Source organism: Cuculus canorus, chromosome 4 (genome assembly GCF_017976375.1).
Source record: "Cuculus canorus isolate bCucCan1 chromosome 4, bCucCan1.pri, whole genome shotgun sequence".
NCBI lineage: Eukaryota > Metazoa > Chordata > Aves > Cuculiformes > Cuculidae > Cuculus > Cuculus canorus.
Genome location: NC_071404.1, coordinates 2,062,142 through 2,086,124, shown reverse-complemented (window position 1 = coordinate 2,086,124; position 23,983 = coordinate 2,062,142). Strand labels below are relative to the sequence as shown.

General features: G+C 49.3%; 1 protein-coding gene across 3 annotated transcripts in view; it reads left to right on the top strand.

The window, feature by feature from the left end:
* SFXN5 (sideroflexin 5) overlaps window positions 1–23,983 on the top strand; it is a 123,724-nt gene that overhangs the window by 72,638 nt on the left and 27,103 nt on the right. For all 3 annotated transcript variants that reach the window (XM_054065879.1, XM_054065881.1, XM_054065880.1), the window contains exons 10-13: window positions 1,764–1,854; window positions 7,856–7,971; window positions 9,717–9,802; window positions 23,843–23,960. In XM_054065879.1, coding sequence (XP_053921854.1) covers window positions 1,764–1,854; window positions 7,856–7,971; window positions 9,717–9,802; window positions 23,843–23,960 — 411 coding nt within the window. The remainder of the gene's footprint in view (window positions 1–1,763; window positions 1,855–7,855; window positions 7,972–9,716; window positions 9,803–23,842; window positions 23,961–23,983) is intronic.

The window sequence follows — 23,983 nt, the reverse complement described above, 5'->3', positions numbered from 1 at the left end:
ACAACCAAGGATGGAGACTCCACCACCTCCCTGGGCAGCCTCTGCCTGAGCCTGAGAACCCTTTCCATGAAGAATTTTTTCCTGATGTCCAATCTGAACCTGCCCTGGTGCAGCTTGAGGCCATTCCCTCTCATCCTATCACCTGTCACTTGGGAGAAGAGACCAACACCCACCTCCCCACAACCTCCTTTCAGGCAGTTGTAGACAGTGATGAGGTCTCCCTCAGCCTCCTTTTCTCCAGGATAAACAACCCCAGGTCCCTCAGCCATTCCCATAACCCTTGTTCTTCAGCCCCTTCCCCAGCTCCGATCCCTTCTCTGGACGACCTCCAGCTCCTCAATGTCCCTCTTGGAGTGAGGGACCCAAAGTTGAACACACGACTGAAGGTGCAACTGGGAGAGGGGTTGGATGAAAAAGAGAAAATATAGAGGAGGGTGATTTGAAGACCGAAGTCATTCCCTTTGAATAGATTTGTTAAATTAAGACCCTCAGTTCTGCTTGAAACAAATTCTGGTGGAAAATCTCTGACTACCACTACTCCCCAACCATGCCGAGGCTGATGAGGCAGCAGCTCTCCTCCGTGCTGTTTATATTACCATACGCAATGACTTCGATCCTTGCAAAGCTGCGGAGAGCTCTGCATTATTCAAGTGTTGGAGGAGGGAACCAAAAAATGCTCTGTGGTTATAATAAACTCCCTGCTAGTTCTTCCTTCTATTAATAGCTCCTTTATAACCCAAATGTTTGCAGTGGAGTGGGGTGGTGTAGTTTGTACAGACCCCGGGAGGAGGAATGGATTCTGTTGCGCCAACCACCACCACTGCTATTTGGCATTTTGCTAACTGGGTGATGGTTCCCACTCTTAATGACTTGGTGCTGGATGGGGGAAATGCTGAAGAACTGGGTGAAAACACACCTAGGGGCATTTCCAGAAGGACTGAATGGCTTTGCAGTGGTTTCTAGCCTGTCTTTTAGTTGGAAAGGGTTTAAACCTAATGGCTGGGTTCAACCTAACAGTTGGGTTCATCCCTTCCTGTAAGCCTGGGTTCAACCCAACTGTTGACATCAGCCCTTTGTTTAATCTCTATGGTTGAGTTCAAGTCCTTCATTTAAACCAAATAGTTGGGTTTGATCCTTCATTTAAACCCAATGGCTGAGTTCAGCCCAGCGGTTGGGTTAAGCCCTTCATTTAAACCCAAGAGTTGTGTTCAGTCCTTCATTCAAACTGGATGGCTGAGTTCAGCCCAACAACTGGGTTAAAGTCTTCATTTAACCCCAATGATTTGGTACAAGTCTTCGTTTAAACCTATAGATTGGGTTCACTCCTTCATTGAAACCCAGTGGTTGGGCTCAGCCCAACAGTTGGATTAAACCGGGTTTAAAGCCGGTGGTTGTGTTTAACTTTTCATTTAAAGTCAGTGTTGGGTTCAACCCAATCATAGAATCATGGAATGGTCTGGTGTGGAAGGGACCTTAAAGCTCATCCAATTCCAACTCCTTTGCCATGGACAGGGACACCTCCCACTGGATCAGGTTGCTCCAAGCCCCATCCAACCTGGCCTTGAACACCTCCAGGGATGGGGCAGCCACAGGTTCTCTGAGCGATCTGTTCCAGTGTCTCACCACCTTGTTGAATAAAGTGTTGAACCCACCCCGGTTAAGCCCCACAACGTCTGTAGGGATTTTAGTTCTCAAACACTTCTGCCCTGCTCCTTGTAGCTGAATGGTTCAGCTTCTCTCTTTTTTTTCTTTTCTGTTCAAAGGTGGGCCTTAATGTTCTAATTCAGAGAGCAAACAAGTTTACCCCCGCCACTCGTCTGTTGATCCAGAGATTTGTGCCATTCCCTGCAGTCGGTAAGAATTAACGCCTTTTCTCTCTATTGAAAATGTTGGCTGGGCAAAAGTCACTGGGATGGACACCTAACTCCTGCCATCCTGCTTTGTGCTGTCGCTGTGTCATCCCTGAGTTGGTGCAGAGAGTGACAGGATGGTCCAAAGTAACATTTTGGGTGGAAATGGTGCAATGCTGCTGGCGGAGGCAGCTCACGAAGCTTTATTGAGCCGCACTTTCTACTCTCAAGCAATTTAACAAGTGATTAGCGTTGGCTGGTCCTCAACCAACTAAATTCAGCGGATTTAATTTGCCAGATCTGGTTTAAATCACGTCGAATTGTCGAATAAGCAGTAGCATTGGGGTTTATTTACATTAAAACTGAAATGCTCCTGCTCTGAATATGCAGATTTCTGGGAGCCACTGATTAAGACCGAAGTGTGTGAAGAATTAACGCTTGTGGGAGCACAAAAGCCACCCTTCTGTTCACCAGCTGAGTGTTGAGTGTTTGAGGGATGGGAAGCGCGGGGCTCAGGCTTTGCTGCAGCCTGTGGTTACAGTGACCTGCATGTGATGTTTTAGCTGTGAAGAAATGGCCCGTGACATCAGGGTTAATAGGAGCTTGTTCGTTTATTAGGATCATTGAATCATAGAATGGGTGGGTTGGAAGGGACCTCAAAGCCCATCCAGTTCCAACCTCCCTGCCACGGGCAAGGACAGGTCCCCCTGGATCAGGCTGCTCAAAGCCCCATCCAACCTGGCCTTGAACACCTCCAGGGATGGAGGAGCCACAACTTCTCTGGGTGACCCGTGCCAGGGCCTCCCCACCCTCATCATGAAGAATTTCTTCTTAACGTTTCATCTCAATCTTCCCCCTTCTAATTTAAAGACATTCCCTCCTCAGCCTTCCGGGAGCCCCTTCAGGCACTGGAAGCTGCTCTAAGGTCTCCTCGGAGCCTTCTCTTCTCCAGGCTGAACAACCCAAACTCAGCCTGGCCTCATTTGGAAGGTGCTCCAATCTTCAGGTCATCTTCGTGGCATCCTCTGGACCCATTCCAACAGTTCTGTCTCCTTCTTATGTTGAGGATTCCAGAATTGGAGTCCTGATGGGGTCTCACCAGAGCAGAGTAGAGCGGCAGAATCCCCTCCCTGGCCCTGCTGGCCACGCTGCCTTGGATGCAGCCCAGGACACGGTTGTTTTCTTGGCTGCGAGTGCACATTGCTGGCTCATGTTGAGCTTCTGAACCACCAGCAACCCAATTCCTTCTCCTCAGTGTTGCTTTCAATTCATTCCCCACCCAACCTGTATTTATGTTTGGGATTGCCCCGACCCAGGTGCAAAACCTTGCGCTTGGCCTTGTTGAACTTCATGAGGTTCATGAACTTCGTCTCGTGCTGGTGCATCCTGGCTTGGCCAGATCCTCTCTGCTGGCGTGTTTCGATATGTTCAGTCTGACCCCCACAAGCCTTCAATTCCCAAGTTCCAGCCTTTTTTTACCTTTTTCTGCCAGAAAAACAGCTTTTTGCCCTGTCTGCAGAGCAGGGCTGACAGGACTGATGGCCTGCAGGTTGCACTCAATCTTGTTTCTGAGCGCTTTGCTTGGACACAGGGGATCTGTGACCATTAGTATTGTTTTCCTGGAACTTTCCTGGAATATATTTTTAGAAGGTTTCAGCTTTCGTTTGATTTTTATAACCCAGAGGGCACTAGAGGTGAGCGCAAGACCTGAGAAGCAGCTCCAAGGCTGGGTTTGAGTCAGCGACGCACATGGGATGTCTTTGCCGCCGAGTTGATCTATTTTCATACCAAGGTGTAAGGAGAAAGAGGTTACGCTTATGTCGGCCTTGATTGAGGGCTCATAATTAAATTGTTTAGCCTGTAATTAATTCCCTAGTTTTATTTTGTGTGCTGTCATGCTTTGTTAAGTGCCAGGACATCAGGAATTCTCTCACTAATTGCTGTTTTGTGGTTTTGAAAGCTGCAAGTTATTGGTTTGTGGAGCTGGACAAACTCTTGGATTAAGAGAAATCTTTCTGTTGACTTTTGAAGGGCCAAATGCCAGCAAGAGGCCACAACTCCACCTTCTCTATGTGAAAAGCCAGATCACAGGACTGTAGAATAGGCAGGGTTGGGAGGGACCTCAAAGCCCATCCAGTTCCAACCCCGGCTGTGGGCAGGGACACCTCCCACTGGATCAGGCTGCTCAAAGCCCCATCCAACCTGGCCTTGAACACCTCCAGGGATGGAGCAGTTATGACTTCTCTGGGCAACCTGGGCCAGGGCCTCACGACCCTCATCATGAGGAATTTCTTCCTAATGACTAATCTAAATCTTCCCCCTTCCAGTTTAAAGCCATTCCCTCTTGTTCTATCACTCCAGACCCCTGGAAAAAGTCCCTCCCCAGCTTTCCTGGAGCTTCTTCAGGTATTGGAAGGCTGCTATAAGGTCTTCTCAGAGCCTTCTCTTCTCCAGGCTGAACAGAATCACTAGGTTGGAAAAGACCTCCAGGATCATCGAGTCCATCCATTCATTCCTATAAGCCACTAAACCACGCCCTTGAGCATCTCATCTGCCCGTCTTTTAAATACCTCCAGGGATGGTGGCTCCACCCCTCCCTGGGCAGCCTCTGCCAGGGCCCAATGACCCTTTCTGTGAAAAATGTTTTTCTGATGTCCAGCCTGAACCTCCCCTGATGCAGCTTGAGGCTGTTCCCCTTTGTCCTGTCCCCTGTCACTTGGGAGAAAAGCCCAGCTCCCTCTTCTCCACAACCTCCTTTAAGGTAATTGTAGAGAACAATGAAGTCTCCCCTTCTCAAGGCTAAACAACCCCAGGTCCCTCAGCTGCTCCTCTAAGACTTGTTCTCAAGTCTCAACAACCCAAACGCTCCCAGCCTGGCCTCATAGCAGAGGTGCTCCAGCCCTCAGGTCATCTTTGTGGCCTCCTCTGGAGTTGCTCCAACAGTTCCATCTCCTTCTTATGTTGGGAATTCCAGAACTGGACACTGGACTCCAGGTGGGGTCTCAACAGAGCAAAGTAGAGAGCGAGAATCCCCTCCCTCCCTGCTGGCCACGCTGCTTTGGGTGCAGCCCAGGACACGGTTGGTTTCAGGGCTGTGAGCACACGTTGCCAACTCATGTTGAGCTTCTCCTCCCCAGCACCCCAAGTCCTTCTCCTCAGGACTGCTCTCACGTTATCCTCCAGCCTGATTTGAAACCACAGATCACCTCACCCGAGGTGTTGAACTTCATGAGCTTCTCCTGAACTCCACCTTGTGCTGGGGCATCCCAGCTTGGCCGGAGCTGCTCTGCTGGCGTGTTTGGATATGTTCAGCCTTGACTGAAAGCTGGAAAGATGGGGCGTGCGAGTGTCAGAGAAGAGAAAAAGAGAGGCTAAACTTGCTTTAAACCAAATGCCTCTCCTTTTTTTGTCTTGAATTAGGGAGCTGAGGGGTTGGTAACACAGATATTTTGATAGATGGGAAGAGTGGTCCGGTAGTTTGAATATTAAAGAGAGAGACAGAGTGTGCGTGTGTGTATGTTCCTCTTCTTCTCAAGCGTAAGGAGCATTTGTCACCACAAATCATCCTTGATTGCAGCGAAGCTGCGTTCATATAGGGCTCACCCACCCACCACCCTTAAAAAATTAGACATTTGTTATATGACATGAGTTGAGATTAATTAGCGAATATTAACCTATCAAGCAGTACAGAAACACATTTTTGGAAGCCGTGGTACTTGCAGCAACAGTGGGTTTGTGTGAGTTCTGGTTGGAAAGTTTGCAACAAAATGTGATGGGGGGGGGTTTCATGGAAAATGCCAGTTTATCAAAAGCAAAACTTATCTAGGAATTAGCAGCTTTTCCTTGGAAAAAATAACGAGGGTTCTGGGCCCTGGAGAGGAGCTGCATCTGCGAATGATGTTCCTCAACCCCAACTTGTAACACGTTGCTTGAGGAGCACGATTTGGGGTCACCTTGAGGAGGCTACAGAAGTTCAGAGCTTGTCAGAGAAGGTCCCAGAAAATAAGTCCACAGAGCTATTTTTCCACTAAAACGTGAAATTGGGGCAAATAGTCAACAAGACCCCTACTGGTGGGAGATGTGTCATAGAATCATAGAATCATAGAATAGTTTGGGTTGAAAGGGACCTTAAAGATCATCCCCGTTCCAACACCCTGCCATGGGCAGGGACACCTCCCACTGGATCAGGCTGCCCAATGCCCATCCAACCTGGCCTTGAACACCTCCAGGGATGGGGCAGCCACAACTTCCCTGGGCAAACCTGTTCTGGGGCCTCACCACTCTCATGGTGAAGAAATTCTTCCTTATGTCCAGTCTAAATCTGCCCCTCTCCAGTTTATACCCGTTCCCCCTCGTCCTGTCACCACAAGTCTTTATGAATAGTCCCTCTCCAGGTTTCCTGTAGGCCCCCTTCACATGCTGGAAGATCTCCTCTGAGCCTTCTCTTCTCCAGGCTTAAAAAGCCCAACTCCATGGGAACAACCCAACCTTGTCTTATTTGATTAAAAGATATAATTCTGTCCTATTTCAGGGCTCAGGTCTAAGCTGTCCTTCATAGGTCAGTGCAACCCCTTAGAGTTTGTTTCCATTGTACCTGCTAAAATCCGGTATTTAAGAAGAGTTTCTCTGCTGGCTTAGTCAGGGTAGGTAAGAAGAGCTCTGGGGTGTCCCAGCAGAAGAGACAGCTCTGAGTCGTAGAGTCATGGACTGGGCTGGGTTGGAAATGATCTTAAAGATCATCCAGTTCCAACCCACTAAACCAACCCATCTCCTACTACATCAGGTTACTCAGAGCCCTGTCCGACCTCCAGGGATGGGGCAGCCACGACTTCCTTGGGCAACCCGGGCCAGGGCCTCCCCACCCTCACAGGAACAGAGTTCTTCTTAAGATCTCATCTCAATCTCCCCTCCTTCAGCTTCAAACCATTCCCCCTCGTCCTATCCCTGCACTCCCTGATCCAGAGCCTCTCCCCAGCTTTCCTGTGGACCATCAGCAGTGCCTGGCTGGCCAAGACCAACTGGTAGCCCAGTGCAAGGACATGTTTGAGTTAGTAGATCATAATGTGGGGTGAAGAATCACCACAGGAATTGAGAACGTGTCTGAGCACCAGCATCTGGGAATGTTGGTGTTTCTTTGCATCAATACATTTCTGATTGTGGCAGCAAATCCATTTGCAAAGTAAGGCCAGATGAACAGGAGCCAGCAGTGGCCCAGGTGGCCAAGAAGACCAATGGCATCCTGGCTTGGATCAGACACAGTGTGGCCAGCAGGAGCAGGGAAGGAATTGTGTCCTGGTGAGGGCGCACCTCAAATCCTGGGTTCAGTTTTAGGCTCCTCGCACCAAGAAGGACATTGAGGAGCTGGAGCGTGTCTGGAGAAGGGAACGGAGCTGGAGAAGGGGCTGGAGAAAAGAGTTAGGAGAGGCGGCTGAGGGACCTGGGGTTGTTTAGCCTGGAGAAAAGGAGGCTGAGGGGAGATCTTCTCACTGTCTACAACTGCCTGAAAGGAGGTTGTAGAGAGGTGGGTGTTGGTCTCTTCTCCCATGTGACAAGGTGAGAGGAAATGGCTTCAAGTTGCACCAGGGCAGGTTCAGATTGGACATCTGGAAAAATGTCTTCACAGAAAGGGTTCTGAGGCCCTCACAGAGGCTGCCCAGGGAGGTGACGGAGTCCCCATCCCTGGAGGTGTTTGAATGCCGGGTAGATGAGGTGCTCAGGGATCTGGTTTAGTTGTGGACAGGTAGGGTTGGGCTTGATGATCTCCAAGATCTTTTCCAACCAAGCAATTCTATGATTCTATGATTTTACATAAATAAAATTATCTTAATTATTATTCTCCTTGTAAGAATCACTTCTTTATCTCCGTCTAAGAGTGGCTTCATGACTTGCAAACTTCTTGGCAGGCTGATGCACGCAAAGCTGAAGGGCTGTCATGGCGAACAGAAGCTGCCATTTGGTATTGACCAGGGCTGCGTCGCTAATCATCGTGCTTTTCTCATCCTCAGCTAGTGCCAATATCTGCAACGTTGTCCTGATGAGGCACACGGAGCTGGAAGAAGGAATTGATGTTTTGGACAATAACGGAAACATCGTCGGGTCTTCCAGAATTGCTGCAAAACACGTATGTATCTGTGATGTTCCTTGCACCCAACTGGCCTTCAGGCTTGACGAATCCCACAGCCGTAGGAATCGATGACTTGAAAGAGCTGGAAATAAATGAGTTTTACCCATCACGCAGAAAGAACCAAGTGGCAAAACGTAATCAGAGAATCATGGCATCATAGAATCATAGAATCATGGAATACTCTGGGACCTCAAAACCCATCCAGATCCACCTCCCGCAGCCATGGGCAGGGACACCTCCCACTGGATCAGGCTGCCCAGCACCCATCCAACCTGGCCTTGAACACCTCCAGGGTTGGGGCATCCACAAGTTCCCTGGGCAACCTATTCCAGTATCTCACTACTCTCATAGTGAAGAAATTCTTCCTAATGTCTCATCTAAATCTGCCCCTCTCCAGTTTATACCCGTTCCCCCTCATCCTGTCACCACAAGCCTTTATGAATAGTCCCTCTCCAGCTCTCTTGATGAAATGCCTGCTTTGTAGCCACACGTGGGGTTGCGTAGCCCCAAAACGGAGTGAGGTGGTGGACATGGGCTTGCGTCAAGCTTGCAGATCCATCTTAATGGTCGGGAAGGGCGCAGGTTGACACCAGGCAAATCAATCCTGCACTGCTTTGATGCATTCACAGCTTTCAGCTTTCTTTGTGGAAACTTGTAAGCAGTTCATGTTGAATATGAAGCAAAGATAACTTACACCTTTTTCTAAATGAGGAAGACTTCATTTTCGAGCTGAGCAGCTTTTTAACCCTTGCCGTGCCGGAGCCCCAGTCACAATTGCCAACCCAAGCTTGGTGTGGGGAGCCAGGTGTTTTCATCCTCCTGCTAACACCTGGTTTCTTTTCCCCTCTGACCTTCTCCTCTCTGCCATCTGCCTGCAATTATTCCTTTTTCTTCTCCTTCTTACATAGCTTTGTCTTCTGAGCATCATCTGATTGTCTGAGGCATGTTGTTTCCAAGTGGGCTTTAAGCTGCAATGTACCAAAGCACACGCCCAGGCAGAGGAGTTAATAATATAATGCTTGGCATTTCTCTCGCTCCTTCTGTCCAAGGCTCTTAAGGCACTTCATAGACAGCAATTAATGTACAGATTTACAGTCCTCGGCAAGAAATGGGAGATCTCTAATACATCTCCATATTGTTGTTTAGCAGGGAGCTTCAAACAGTCTGTTGAAGGGCTCAGAGATACTTCTTGGAGCCAGTTCTTCACTTACGTTAAATGGTTTCAGCACCCGGCTTCCCCTCTCCATCCTCACGGTGGAGGGGGAGACAGCACAGAAAATAAATGTTAGAAGTGGAGGTAGTGTAAGTGGGATTGAGATGGAGTTGAAACCAGGTTGGATGGGGCTTTGGGCAGCCTGATCTAGTGGGATGTCCCTAACATGGAAGGGGGGTTGGAATTAGGTGATCTTTCAGGTCCCTTCCAACCCAAACTCTTCTATGATTCTATTATTCTGTGATTCTATGATTCTAAACATAAAATTTGAGATTTCCGAGACCTTCTGCTCAGCTGCCACTCAATCCCGATGCTTCATCCCAAATAGCTTAGTGCTGGGTTTGTGGGGAATCATAGAATCACAGGATGGTTTGGGTTGGAAGGGACCTCAAAGCCCATCCCCTTCCAACCCTCTTGCCATGGGCAGGGACACCTCCCACTGGTGCTCACCAGTTGATTGCTCGGTGCAGATACATCCTGAGATTTCTTTGGAATGCCCTGGGTTTATTTGTCTGTTTTTCCTTTCCAGGCACTGCTAGAAACAGCCCTGACTAGAGTGGTTCTGCCAATGCCTATACTGGTTCTACCTCCAATTATTATGTCCATACTGGAAAAGTAAGTGTTGGGTAATAACAAGGAGGGGAGCTTTTTAAGGGACAGGAGAAAAGATACTCAGCAGGTTTTATTCATTGATATTTCTTAGCATGGGTCCATCAAAGACTTTTGTTTTCTTAGTAAAATGTTGATGTTCCAACATTTTTGACCCTTGTTGTAGGCTGTTGAAGTGTTGTATTGATGTGCCAGGTCCTGCCTTTGGGACACAACAACCTTGTGCAGTGCTCCAGGCTCTGTGAGGAGTGGCTGGAAAGGAGAAGGGCCTGGAGGTGTTGGTTGACAGTGGCTGAACGGGAGCCAGCAGTGGCCCAGGTGGCCAAGAAGGCCAGTGGCATCTTGGCCTGGATCAGACACAGCGTGGCCAGCAAGAGCAGGAGAGTGATTTTGCCCTGGACTCGGCTCTGGTGAGGCCACACCTCAAATCTTGGGTTCAGTTTGGGGCCCCTCACTCCAAGAAGGACATTGAGAAGCTGGAGTGCGTCCAGAGAAGGGAACGGAGCTGGGGAAGGGGCTGGAGAACAAGGGTTGTGAGAGGTGGCTGAGGGACCTGAGGTTGTTTAGCCTGGAGGAGGCTGAGGGGAGACCTCACCACTGTCTACAACTGCCTGAAAGGAGGTTGTAGTGAGGTGGGTGCTGGGCTCCTCTCCCTGGATGCCAATGAGAGGACAAAGCAAAAAAAGATGCACCAGGGGAGATTTAGGCTGGATATCAGGAGGCATTTTGTCACTGGAAGGGCTGTCAGGCACTGGCAGAGGCTGCCCAGGGAGATGGTGGAGTCCCCATCCCTGGGGCGTTTGAAAGACAAATAGATGTTGTACTTGGGGATGTGGTCTAGTGGTGGACTTAGCAAGGCTGGATCGATGGTTGGACTCATGATCTCGAAGGGCTTCAACTGAAACCGTTCTATGATTCTGTGATGTGGTTATTTTAAATCACCTTTCCGAGGCCCAAGAGCTTGAACACCTCTGTTCTGTAGAGTCAACATGAGCCCAAACTCCTTGAATTCAATGGAAAACTAGCAGTAAGTTTTCAGTCCTTTGTTTAGCAAAAATTAGAGCTCCCACGTGGGGTCAGACTGAAGGTCTCAGTAGGCTTCAGCCAGTGATAGGGACTTGCTGACCATGCACCGCATCCAGGCCACCTTGACCACTGTTGGACTTGCTTATGCCCTGTTTGTGCTTTCTTTTGATTACATCCTGTGGCTTGGATTTCCCCAGAGTTGTAGAATGATAGAATCATAGACTGGTTTGGGTTGGCAGGGACCTTTGCAGGTCATCCAGTCGAACCCCCTGCAGCGAGCAGGGACATCTTCAAGGAGATCAAGTTGCTAGAAGAACACACATTTCACATATTCTGCAGAAATTCACTTTCCACCACTTTTTAAACCAGAATCTCTCCTGGCTGAGGTCTCTGTGGAGCACCAGCGTTAAGAGAGTGGTCAGGAATGAGCAAGGTGTTTATTTCGTGTCTAATTGGCCAAGAAGGCCAACGGCATCTTGGCTTGGATCAGAAATGGGGTCACCAGCAGATCCAGGGAGGTGATTCTCCCTCTGTACTGGCACTGGTGAGACCGCATCTCGAATCCTGTGTTCAGTTCTGGGCCCCTCACCACAAGAAGGATGTTGAGGCTCTGGAGCGTGTCCAGAGAAGAGCAACGAAGCTGGTGAAGGGGCTGGAGAACGTCTGATGAGGAGTGGCTGAGGGACCTGGGGTTGTTTAGCCTGGAGAAGAGGAGGCTGAGGGGAGACCTTATTACTCTCTACAACTACCTGAAAGGAGGTTGTGGAGAGGAGGGAGCTGGGCTCTTCTGCCAAGTGACAGAGGACAGGACAAGGGGGAATGGCCTGAAGCTCCGCCAGGGGAGGTTCAGGTTGGATATCAGAAAAAAATTCTTCACAGAAAGAGTCATCGGGCACTGGAACAGCTGCCCAGGGAGGGGGTGGAGTCGCCTTCCCTGGAGGTGTTTAAGGAACGGGTGGATGAAGTGCTGAGGGACATGGTTTAGGGAGTGTTAGGAATGGTTGGACTCGATGATCCAGTGGGTCCTTTCCAACCTGGTGATTCTGTGATTCTGTGATTCTATCAGCGTTGCTGCCCTCTCCATTGGCCACCACCCTCCCACCTTGCTTTCCAACACCTCTGCCCAGAGCTTTTGTGAGCCTGGTTGGAGCTGTTGGGTGCCTGTGGCTACTTAGGAGACCCATTAGTGGCTCATTGGGTGTGAATGATCCGTGGGGTGGGGTTCACCTCGCCAGCGTCTGGAGACTGATGAGGGCATTGAAAGATGGAGGTGCTAAAGGGCTTGCTTCCTTTGTCCAGCCAGCCAGCCTGGAAGCACTCTTGAAACAAATCTGTTGACAATGGTTGCTCTCAAGGTCTCCAGTGACAAAGTAAACAGCAATTAGTAGCATTAGGGATTGACCCAGAGCTTTGGTTGGCCTCTTTACCCTTGTAGAAACACCCTCGGGCGATTTTCACTCCTAAATGAAAGGGTCTCGACTGCTTCTGTAAATTTGGAGTCTGTTGTTTAGCATCTGAATAGAAAAACAGAGGTGGAGTCTGGTACCTAGAGGCTCTCACCAAGATCTGTTCCTCCCATGGCCTGGGTTTGGGGAGAAACAAGGCAGCAAATTGGGTTTGGGGGAGTGAAAATAAGTTCTTGAGGCCCTTTTTTGGCCGAAATGTGCTATTTTCCTCTCTTTTCCAAAGGGACTGTGGTGGTTCCTTGTGGCACAGCGTCATGTTGGTAGCACATTTTGCAAGCCACTGTTTGGAGGCAACTGCTGGAGGTACACAACGACAAGGGGTAGATTCTGATTCCCCTAATTTTGTGCAAAGCATTTGATTTTTCACTTCATGCTCCTCCGGGACAAAAGCTCTGCAGCCTCTTCTGTGCTCCAAGACCCTGTGGCACTGACATGGTCCTCCAGCCCATGATCTACCACACGATCTTCTGGGCAGGTGCTCAGGAGTGACCATGCCTTCCTCTACTCTGGAGTGCCTAACTCAGGGCTTGCTCAAAGTCCTGTGTAGGAACAAGGATTGTCACTTATCTTTGCTCCCCAGCGTCTTGACAGATTCTCTGCTTCAAATTCAGACGCATGATTCCAGCCTCTATGAACCCATCAAACTGCTTTGCTGCTGTCAGTGGTGAGGACTTCTGTTTTCATCTGTCCGCATGCCAGACACTTCAGAAATGCCACCAGTTTGTGATGTTCTTCCTAAAGAGCTCTTTTTTTTCCGCCTTTCTGTTGCACTAAGGCTTTGTCATGAATTGGCACTGGTTCCCGTCCAACCCAACCTTGGTGATGGGTTCATCCAGGAAAGATCACCTCAGAGGATAAACTATTCTTTTGCTGTAATTAGAATTGTGGAATCATAGAATGGTTTGGGTTGGAAGGGACCTCAAAGTTCAGCCAGTGCCAACCCCATGCCATGGGCAGGGACACCTCCCACCAGAGCAGTGCTCCATCCAACCTGACCTTGAACACCTCCAGGGGTGGGACAACCACAGTTTCCCTGGGCAACCTGGGCCAGGGCCTCCCCACCCTCATCATAAAGAATTTCTTCCTAATGTCTAATCTAAATCTTCCCCCTTCCAATTTAAAGCCATTCCTCCTTGTCCTATCACTCCAGGCCCTTGGAAAAAGTCCTTCCGCAGCCTCTTCAGGCATTGGAAGCTGCTCTAAGGTCTCCTCACAGCTTTCTCTTCTCCAGGCTGAACAACCCCAACTCTCTCAGCCTGTCCTTGTGGTAGAGGTGTTCCAGCCCTCTGATTCCGAGGATCTTTGCTGTTCTTGTTATCAACGTGAGCAGACAAAAAGCTTTTATGTACAGATAAATCAAAGTCTGTGGAAAAATGGTCTATAAGTTATTTTCTCCAACTGAAAAAACTCGAGGACCATCATAGGTCTTGCTAAGCATCCACAAGCTTAAATAAAACTAATAGTAAGATTTATTTCATTCTCTGGAGTATCAGAACGTGAGTTTTACCAAATGTGCCTGTGCTTTGTGCAAGACATAGAATAGAATCATAGAATCATTGAGGTTGAAAAAGAGCTCTAAGCTCATCCAGTCCAACCATCTACCCAACACCACTGTTCCTACTAAACCATCTCCCCAGGTGCCATATCTATGTGTTTTTTGAACACCTCCAGGGATGGGGACTCCACCACTGCCCTGGGCAGCCTCTTCCAATGCTTCACCACTCTTTCAATAAAGACATTTTTCCCGATATCCAATCTAAATGTCCCCTGGTGCAGCTTGAGGGTGTTTCCTCTCATCCTATCGCTTGTTACTTGGGAGAAGAGACCAACATCCACCTCACTACAACCACCTTTCAGGCAGCTCTAGACAGTGATGAGGTCTCCCTTCAGCCTTCTTTTCTTCAGGATAAACAACCCCAGGTCCCTCAGCTGTTCCCCTTGTTCTCCAGCCCCTTCCCCATCTCCTTTCCCTTCTCTGGATGCGCTCCAGTCCCTCAATGTCCTTCTTGTCCTCATTCAAAACTTACCAAAATGAATTTTATCTGTCAAGCAACTGTGGATCAACAGGAGTTTGTCTACAAAAAGTCATTGCTTTAATAGAAAGACCAAATCGAGGTTTGCAGGAGAACACTTTCCTCCTCGCAACCCCCAAAGGAAAACTCTGTGGGTGTAAATATATTTGGGCACTGATTTTCCCTGCCTAAATTCTACTTCGAGCTTTGAGCCTCCTGTTTCATTTACCATCAAATATCTTTGGATGCCTGGAAGCCTGTGAGTGAGAATCAGCAGGGACAGGGAGTGGGATGGGGTTTGGCCACGCAGCTAGAGGTGGTGGCATCCTGGAGGACTTGGAGGCATCCACCTGACATGGAGCGCATCCGTCTCCATAGCTGAGGGACTTGCAGGCCGCGTGTCAACTCAGGGATCTTCTGACATGGTGTTTGAAGGACACAATCAGAGATGAAATCTCATTTTGGGCAAAAATTTGGAGCATTTGGTGAAAAGTTTGACGTTTTTAATTGAGAAGACTTTCAACGAGACTAGGGTTTTTCTTAGTGGGAGTCACATCGAAGCGTGCATTATCAATGCATTTATAGAGATCCTTCCAGGGTCTGTAAATGAGAAAGAGGAGAGCGGCGGTTCGTTATTTGGCGGCTGGAGAGCTGGAACCAGAAGTCGCAATCTGGATCCTCTACCGACTCATTTGCATTTAGGGTTGTGATGAAGGAGGAGAACGATCCCTCCTGCCTCCTATTTGAGTCCAGGTGAAAGTAGATGATGGTGCTGCACTTGGGTGGGACTCGCACCACCCCAGGAGTGAGCTACGTCCTCCCAGCAGCAATTTGCGCCTTGGTAGAAAACCCTCTCCCTCCTTTCATCTCATCATTCAAAAAGTTTATTTTAAGTGGCCAGTTCCTGGTCGTCGTCTTTCCACTTGGATCCAGGTCTTTCCTCTCTCTCAGCCATCTCTCCATCTGCATGTTTTAACTCCCCCAGCTGCCTCTCTCGTCTCTTGTGCCATTTTTTTCAGCTCTCTTGGCTTCTCTCGTCTCTTTGCCTGCTGTGTATTTTAACTCCCGGGGCCGCCTTCTCTGCTCTCCAAGTAATTCAATGTTACCTCCCACTGCCGAGCTCCGCGGCGCGCCATTCTTTCCCCATGTTTCATGCATTTCCTGCTGCTTGGACGCTCTGTTGAAGCAGCGAACATATAGAATCGATGTTTATTTTGAGACTACATATGCCATGCAGGGAAGGCGGTGTCAGTTATTCTGTGCAGATGTATTCTCATTGAAGTTTTATAAATAATAGCAATGTTGGCAACTTTAATAGAGAAAAAATGCTCGTTTCAGATCGTCTACGAGACCAAGACGACTCATCTGTGGGATGTAGCTCACTTTGGAGCAGACAATAGAAACTCCATTAGTACCTCCGTGTCATGGATGTGTGGGGATTGCTATGTCTACCGCATTAAGTTGGTCTTTTTGTCCCTCAGACCTTCACCTTTATTCAGATGCTTCTGGGAGTCCTTTGGTCTGCTATCGCAGAGTCATGGAATGGGTTGGGTTGGAAGGGACCGTAAAGTTCATCCAGTTCCATCCCACTGCCATGGGCAGGGACACCTCTCACTGGACCAGGCTGCTCCAAACTGGGTCCAGCCTGACATTGAACACCTCCAGGGATGGGGCAGCCACAACTTCTCTGGGCAACATGGGACGGGGCCTCACCACCCTCATAGGAAAACATTTCTTTCTGACATCTCATCTCAATCTCCACTCTTTCAGCTTCAAACCGTTCTCCATCGTCCTGTCATAGAATCATAGAATCACCAGGTTGGAAAAGACCTCTTCGATTATTGAGTCCAACCGTTCCTATCTGCCACTAAACCATGTCCTTGAGTACCTTGTCTTTTAAAGACCTCCAGGGACGCTGATGCACCCACCTCCCTGGGCAGCCTATCCCTGCACTCTCTGATCAAGAGCCCCTCCTCAGCTTTCCTGGAGCCCCTTCAGGTACTGGAAGCTGCTCTAAGGTCTCCCCTCAGCCTGCTCCTCTCCAGGCTGAACAACCCCAACTCTCTCAGGCTGTGTCTCCAGCCCTCACATCATATTCATGGCCTCCTCTGGACTCACTCCAACAGTTCCATCTCCTTCTTATGCTGAGGACTCCAGAACTGGACACAGGACTCCAAGTGGGGTCTCACCAGAGCAGAGCAGAGGGGCAGAATCCCCTCCCTCCCTTCTGGCTACACTGCTTTGGATGCAGCCCAGGACACAGTTGGTTTCTGGGCTACCAGCACGCATTGCCAGCTCATGTTGAGCTTCTTATCCACCAACACATCCAAGTCTTCGATAAATGGTGTAGGTTTCTCTCAGCCATCATCCAAGACTTCTCCAGCAGTCTTTGTCCAGCTTCTGATTTGAGTTGAAAACCCATCACGCATCTGGTCTATGTGTGGACCACCAAGGTCTGTGTGTACATGCAGCTTCACATTCCCCAGTAGGCTGAGCTCTGTGGTGGGACAGCCCAAATCCTGTGGTACTTGGTTCATGTGGTTTAGACAAGTGATGGACAAACAGACCACAATTGCTCCACCCGCAATTTCTGCTATGGACACTTCGAGCTGGCAGTGGACACAGAAGAACGTTAAGTTCTTATCTTTATCTCCTTAGCATAAAGCTTCTCTACCTCACAGCCTAGGCAACCTTTGAGGGTCTGAAGTGCAGAAGTCACCTGAGGATGGGTTCCATGAGCTCTTCTATACCAAGCTAGACATGGGAAGACCCCAGAGCTGCCTGTACAGAGTTTATGGAGGAGAAATAAAGCTGAAACTGTTGGCCGTGGGCAAGAGCCAAGAGAGAGAAACAGGGAACAGGATAGTTGTGTCCATAAAAGAGGAGCCTTTCTGCTCTTTCTTCATCTCCACATCATCCTGATCACGTGGCCACAGCAGGTCATCATCCTTTGTCAGGCCTGTTTTCCTGTAAAGCTCATAAAAGTAGGACACTTCCACGGTGGATCAACATTACAGAGCTGCTCTGGCTTAGCCAAGTCAGTCTAACCATGAGCAATGGGTTCTCTTGATGGATAAACCAGTGCTCAGGCCATGATTTTGTGGTGCAGGAAGGGAGTTCTTTTCAGCTTAAACCATATTTTTCCCTGCGGAGATGTCTGTGAGGTAGGAGGCCCTCCTGGACCTTGTGTTTATGGCCTTTTGCTGGAGATATTCTCCTTCTGACAGTGTGTGAGGAACGTTGCCTACAGGTGCTCTTCCTCCTCTGAAGTCTCTCCATCCAGCTAAACCCTTGCTGAAGTTTGTTTAAACCAAACAGCTGCCAGCAGCGACACCTTAAACTGCTGTGGCTGTTTCCAGAGTAAACATTGAAACTGCTCCTTTAATGATGTCAATCAAGCACAAAAATCCCCCAACTTCACTCCGTTTGCATCTGCTGTGTCCTCCGGAGGGGGCACTGGGGCTACAGCCAAGAGCAGGAGATGCTCCTTGGCAGGACAGTGACAGATGACAGAGCTCCCGGTGGCTGTAAGAGCTCAGGATTCCCAAAAAGGGGGATTCCAAAAGCTTTGGACAGGTTGACAGAGTTGGAGTTGTTCAGCCTGGAGAAGAGAAGTCTCCAGGGAGACCTTAGAGCACCTTCCAGAACCTGAAGAGGCTCCAGGAAAGCTGCAGAGGGGCTTTTTCCAAGGATCTGAAGTGACAGGATGAGGGGAAATGGCTTTAAATTGGAAGGGGGAAGATTTAGATTAGACATTAGGAAGACATTCTTCATGATGAGGGTGGGGAGGCCCTGGCCCAGGTTGCCCAGAGAAGTTGTGGCTATCCCATCCCTGGAGGTGTTCAATGCCAGGTTGGATGAGGCTTTGAGCAACCTGATCCAATGGGAGGTGTCCCTGCCCATGGTATGGGATGGAACTGGATGGGCTTTGAGGTCCCTTCCAACCCAAACCATTCTGTCATTTTATGATTGTACGAGGCCAGGCTGAGAGAGATGGGTTTGTTCAGCCTGGAGAAGAGAAGGCTCTGAGGGGACCATAGAACAGCCTCCAGTACTGAAAGGGGCTCCAGGAAAGCTGAGGAGGGGCTCTCGGTCAGGGAGTACGGGGACAGGATGAGGGTGTATGGTTTGAAGTCAAAGGAAAGGAGATTGACTTGATCGTAGAATAACAGGATGGTTTGGGTTGGAAGGGACCTTAAAGATCATCCAGTTCCAAAATGACCCAATATGAGTGAGAAGAGCTCAGGAACACCCTCTGCAAAGAGCAGAGAGACCCAACAGACGCTCTGAAACAGAGGTGTGGTGCGGTGACAGCTCTGGGAGGTTCTCAGCCCCGCTGGCATCTGGGGTAGGACAACCACCCCAAAGTCTGTTTGCACATGAGAGGAGGGCTCTGAGGCGCTGGAGATCCCTCGGGATACCCAGAAATTCATCCTCCTGCGCTTTTCTTACCCCTCCGGCATCCTCGGTGTCTTGCTATGTCTGTATTAGCGTTGAACCTGTTTATACCAAACACTCCAGAAGCCCCACAGAATCTGTCAGCTGGGAGACTTTGGTTAACTCCTGTCATGTTTAGTTTAGCATCTGACACCTCCTTCGAGACAAATACAGCTCTGGTTCACTGATCCCGATAACTCCTTTTTAGTACAGCGCCTGACTTCCATATGGAATAAATTACAGTACCTCTTGAAAAACGCCAAAGGCAGCTGCCAAATTATGCAAAATTTAAACCACTAATGAACAATGTGATGAAAGTTGAATGAAGGTGTATTTACACGATCGACAACACGCCGTCTCCGCCGAGCAGATGTCTGTACAAGTATGCGCGGAGCTGTTTGTGCACCTACGAACGCGCGCACTTCATGCATATTGAGATGCTATCAGGGAGGTCGAGGTGGTTGAGGTGTATCTGCTAGTGGTAAGTGCTACCTCGGAGCGGGAGGCCACGAGGTCCCAGCGTGTGGTTGCCTTGTTAGTATCTGTTAGGTGTGTTTGAGGAAGGCAAATTGCGGAAGGAATAAGTGTTAGGGGATTTTCATGAAATCAGAGAATCGCTTGGTTGGAAAAGACCTCTGAGATCATCTCGTCCAAGCATAGCTGTCCACTAGCAAACAGCATCCCTAAGCACCTCATCGACCCAGCTTGAAATCCCTCCAGGGATGAGGACTCCACCATCTCCTTGGGCAGCCTCTGCCAGGGCCTCAGAACCCTTTGCATGAAGATATTTTTCCTAATGTCCGGTCTGAACCTGCCCTGCCATAACTTGATGCCATCTCTTCTTATCTTACTACCTGTCACTTGGGAGAAGAGACCAACTCCCACCTCACTACAACCTCCTTTCAGGCAGTTGTAGACAGTGATGAGGTCTCCCCTCGGCCTCCTTTTCTCCAGGCTAAACAACCCCAGGTCCCTCAGCCACTCCCATAACCCTTGTTCTCCAGCCTCTCAATGTCCTTCTTGGACACTGAACCCAGGCTTCGAGATGCGACCTCACCAGTGTTGAGTCCAGGGTCACAATCCCTTCCCTGCTCCTGCTGGCCACGCTGTTTGTCATCCGAGCCAAGATGCCACCGGCCTTCTTGGCCACCTGGGCCACTGCTGGCTCATGTTCAGCTGTTCTCAACAAGCAACCGCAGGTCCTTCTCTGACACTCATTACCAGAGGCATAGTGGGATTGTGTTAATGGTTGGACTTGGTGATCTTAGAGATCTCTTCCAACCTTAACGATTCTATGATTCTATAATTATTATTATTTATTTTTAATCTGTTATAATACTCTGCAATTAAAACCTTTGGAAACATCCAATCATTCGCTTCCAACAAGGGACTAAATGGGTGTAAAGAGAGGTTTTGATTGCATTTGACAGCTAACGAAGCGCAGCTCGCAATATTTAACTTAATGTTCTTCTGAGAGTAGAGATCGGAGGGACAGAAGAGAAGTGGACTTCTTGACTAATTGCGAGTCGTTGATTCTGAACCACACAAATTTTAGATCTTGACTCCCAATTAAGACATTACACTACATGTGTTAATTAGTCCCCCTCTCCGTTTTAAATCAAGCCTTAAATCTTCTTAATTAGGAGCTTAGCCGTTGTCATTTGAACTGGCCTGAGTCTGAGGCACTCCTGGAAATCACACCTGGGGGCTGAACCAGGGATCATTTTAAATTGGTTGAGTTTTTACTTCGGTGATTATAAGGTCCCCAACAGGGCAGTAATTAAAGAGAGTGAAGCTTCCAAATTAAGATATCAGGGGTGGTATAAGCAGTGCTGCCTTGGTTCTAAACTGTACTCCAGGGAGGCTTGAAGGATGCTGGTGGTGTGATTTTCTCAGCGAGAGCTCTCATGGATCACGACGGCTTAAGCAGGAGAATAAATCAGTTCCAGTTGTCCCTCTGCATCCCAGGGACTGCTTATCACAGCTTATCGATGGCAATTCTTGAACGTCGCATTTGTTGAATAGCGTGGAGCAAGGGAACCGGCTTTCCTGACTCAGACAACGTCCTTGTGGATTTCATAGAATCATGGAATGATTTGGGTTGGAAGGGACATTAAAGCCCATCCAGTTCCAATCCCCTGCCATGGGCAGGGACACCTCCCACTGGATCAGGCTGTTCAAAGCCTCATCCAACCTGGCCTTGAACACCTCCAGGGATGGGGCAGCCACAACTTCTCTGGGCGACCTGGGCCAGGGCCTCCCCACCCTCATCATAAAGAATTTCTTCCTAATGTCTAATCTAAGTCTTCCCCTTCCAATTTAAAGCCATTCCCCCTCGTCCTATCACTGCAGCCCCTTGGAAAAAGTCCCTCCCCAGCTTTCCTGGAGCCCCTTCAGGTACTGGAAGCTGCTCTAAGGTCTGCCTGGAGTCTTCTCCAAGGCTGACTAACCCCATTTCTCTCAGCCTGTCCTTGCATGGGAGGTGCTCCAGCCCTCACATCATCTTTGTGGCCTCCTCTGGATTTGTTCCAACAATTTCACATCTTTCTTATGCTGGAGATTACAGAACTGGACACAATACTCCAGATGAGGTCTCACAAGAGAGGAACAGAGGGGTGGAATCCCCTCCCTCCGTGCTGGCCATGCAGCTTTGGATGCAGCCCAGGACACGGTTGGTTTCTGGGCTATGAGCACACATTGATGGCTCATGTTGACCTTCTACTCCCCCAGCACCACAAGTCCTTCTCCTCAGAGCTGCTCTCAATCACTTCACCCTTCAGCCTGGATTGCAAACACAGATTGCCCCAACCCGTGTGTAGGATCTTGCACTTCTACAGGAGTCTTTTAGGTTGGATTGTGCTGTAAGCAAAACGAAGTAGTTAAATATTGGAGAACAGAAGCTTGGCTTTCGCAGCACAAGTTGATAGGATCAACTCTGTCTCGATAGCTTATTAGTGACGAGCTGCGATATTCGAGGAGTTAAGACTCTGGATCATGTTTTCCTTCCCCACTTCCCCCAAACCTTCTCAAGATGAAGACAGCTTTCAGCAAGCATTGCTAGCAAAGGGCGAAGAGTTTGAATGTTCAGCCACACAGACAGCGTTCAGCAGGGTAACAGGTTCCCACACATCAGCTGCTCCCTTCAAATTCATCAGGTGTGTGTTTGTAGCCTGAAGAAACGTGGAGTAGACGAGGAGGGGGGGGTTGAGGTAATCTGTTCTCCTGCATTGGCTGCAGACGGGGGCTGCACCTCAAGATGAGCCTGCAAAAGCAGTTGAGCGCGTGCCAAAGCGGGCTAGCGGCGTGCCCTGCTGTGGGAAGGGTTGCTTAAGTGGGTTTTGATGGACACCGCGTGAATGGTGCGTGTTGGATTAGAATCGTGGAATGGGTTGAGTTGGAAGGGACCCCAAAACCCATCCAGTTCCATCCCCTGCCATGGGCAGAGACACCTCCCAGTGGATCAGGCTGCTCCAAGCCCCATCCAACCTGGCATTGAACACCTCCAGGGATGGGGCAGCCACAGCTTCTCTGGACAACCTGGGCCAGGACCTCACCACCCTCATCGTGAAGAATTTCTTCCTAATGTCTAATCTAAATCTTCCCCCTTCCAATTTAAAGCCATTCCCCCTCATGCTGTCTCTTCAGGCCCTTGGAAGAAGTCCCTCACCAGCTTTCCTGGAGCCCCTTCATGTGCTGGAAGCTGCTCTAAGGTCTCCCCAGAGTCTTCTCTTCTCCAGGCTGGACAACCCCAACTGTCTCAGCCTGTCCTCAGAGCAGAGGTGCTCCAGCCTTTGCATCATGTCCGTGGCCTCCTCTGGGCCAGTTCCAACAGTTCCATCTCCTTCTTATGTTGGAGATTCCAGAACTGGACACAAGATTCAGGTCGAGCCTCATGAGAGCAGAATCCCCTCCCTCACCCTGCTGGCCATGCTTTTTAAACCCCTGGTGATGGTCACCACAGTGGTGCTTCACAGTTACTGTAATCTGGTTGTATCTTCCTTGACCAAAGAAGAGCTCCTCTGTTATCACCCCAATGGAAAGGCATTAACTACCAGATCTTGGCCCATGTTTGATGGCAGGACATTGTGAGACAACAGAATCCTCAAGATCAGGATGGACAGGAATGATGCACATTGGGACTGTAGCCATAGGTGATCATAGAATCATAGAATCTTGAGGTTGGAAAAGATCTTTGAGTCCAACCATACCTGTCTACTACTAAACCAGATCCCTGAGCACCTTATCTTCCCGTCTTTTAAACCCCTCCAAGAATGGGGACTCCACCACCTCCCTGGGCAGCCTCTGTCTGAGCCTGAGAACCCTTTCCATGAAGAAGTTTTTCCTGATGTCCAATCTGAACCTGCCCTGGTGCAGCTTGAGGCCATTCCCTCTCATCCTATTGCCTGTCACTTGGGAGAAGAGACCAACACCCACCTCACCACAACCTCCTTTAAGGCAGTTTTAGACAGTGAGAAGGTCTCCCCTCAGCCTCCTCTTCTCCAGGTTAAACAACCCCAGGTCCCTCAGCTGCTCCTCATAACCCTTGTTCTCCAGCCCCTTCCCCAGCTCCGTTCCCTTCTCTGGATGCGCTCCAGTCCCTCAATGTCCTTCTTGGAGTGAGGGGCCCAAAACTGAACCCAGGATTTGAGGTGTGGCCTCCCCAGTGCTGAGGACAGGAGGACGATCCTTTCCTTGCTCCTGCTGGCCACACCATGGCTGATCCAAGCCAGGATGACTTTGGCCACCTGAGCTGCTGCTGACTCACATTTAGCTGCTGTTGCCCAGCATGCCCAGGTGCAGGTGGCATCTGCATGCAGCCAGATCACCTCGTGTGCCATTTACTCCAACATAAGATGGTTTGAAAAGGGAGAAGCCCATGTGAATTGATCCTATTTTCATTTAGAAGCGAGCACTTGGGTTGATGTGGGCTGTGTAAACCCAGCAGATAAAAAGCACAGTGAACAACGACTCTTTTGTGGGTGAACTTGTTGGTGACCTGGTAAGAAGGAACTTGGATAACATATGGAGAGGGAGACCAATGCGTCTGGGTGAATACCAGTGTCCGTTTTGATGAATGATGATCTAATGAAGCCTTTCCTTTCCAGAACGTCGCTCCTGAGGTCCCGTCCCCGGATGATTCTCCCAGTCCAAAGCCTTGTGTGCCTCGCTGCCTTTGGCCTGGCCCTCCCCTTGGCCATCAGTCTCTTCCCGCAGATGTCCGAGGTCAGTACCTGTCTGGTCACTAC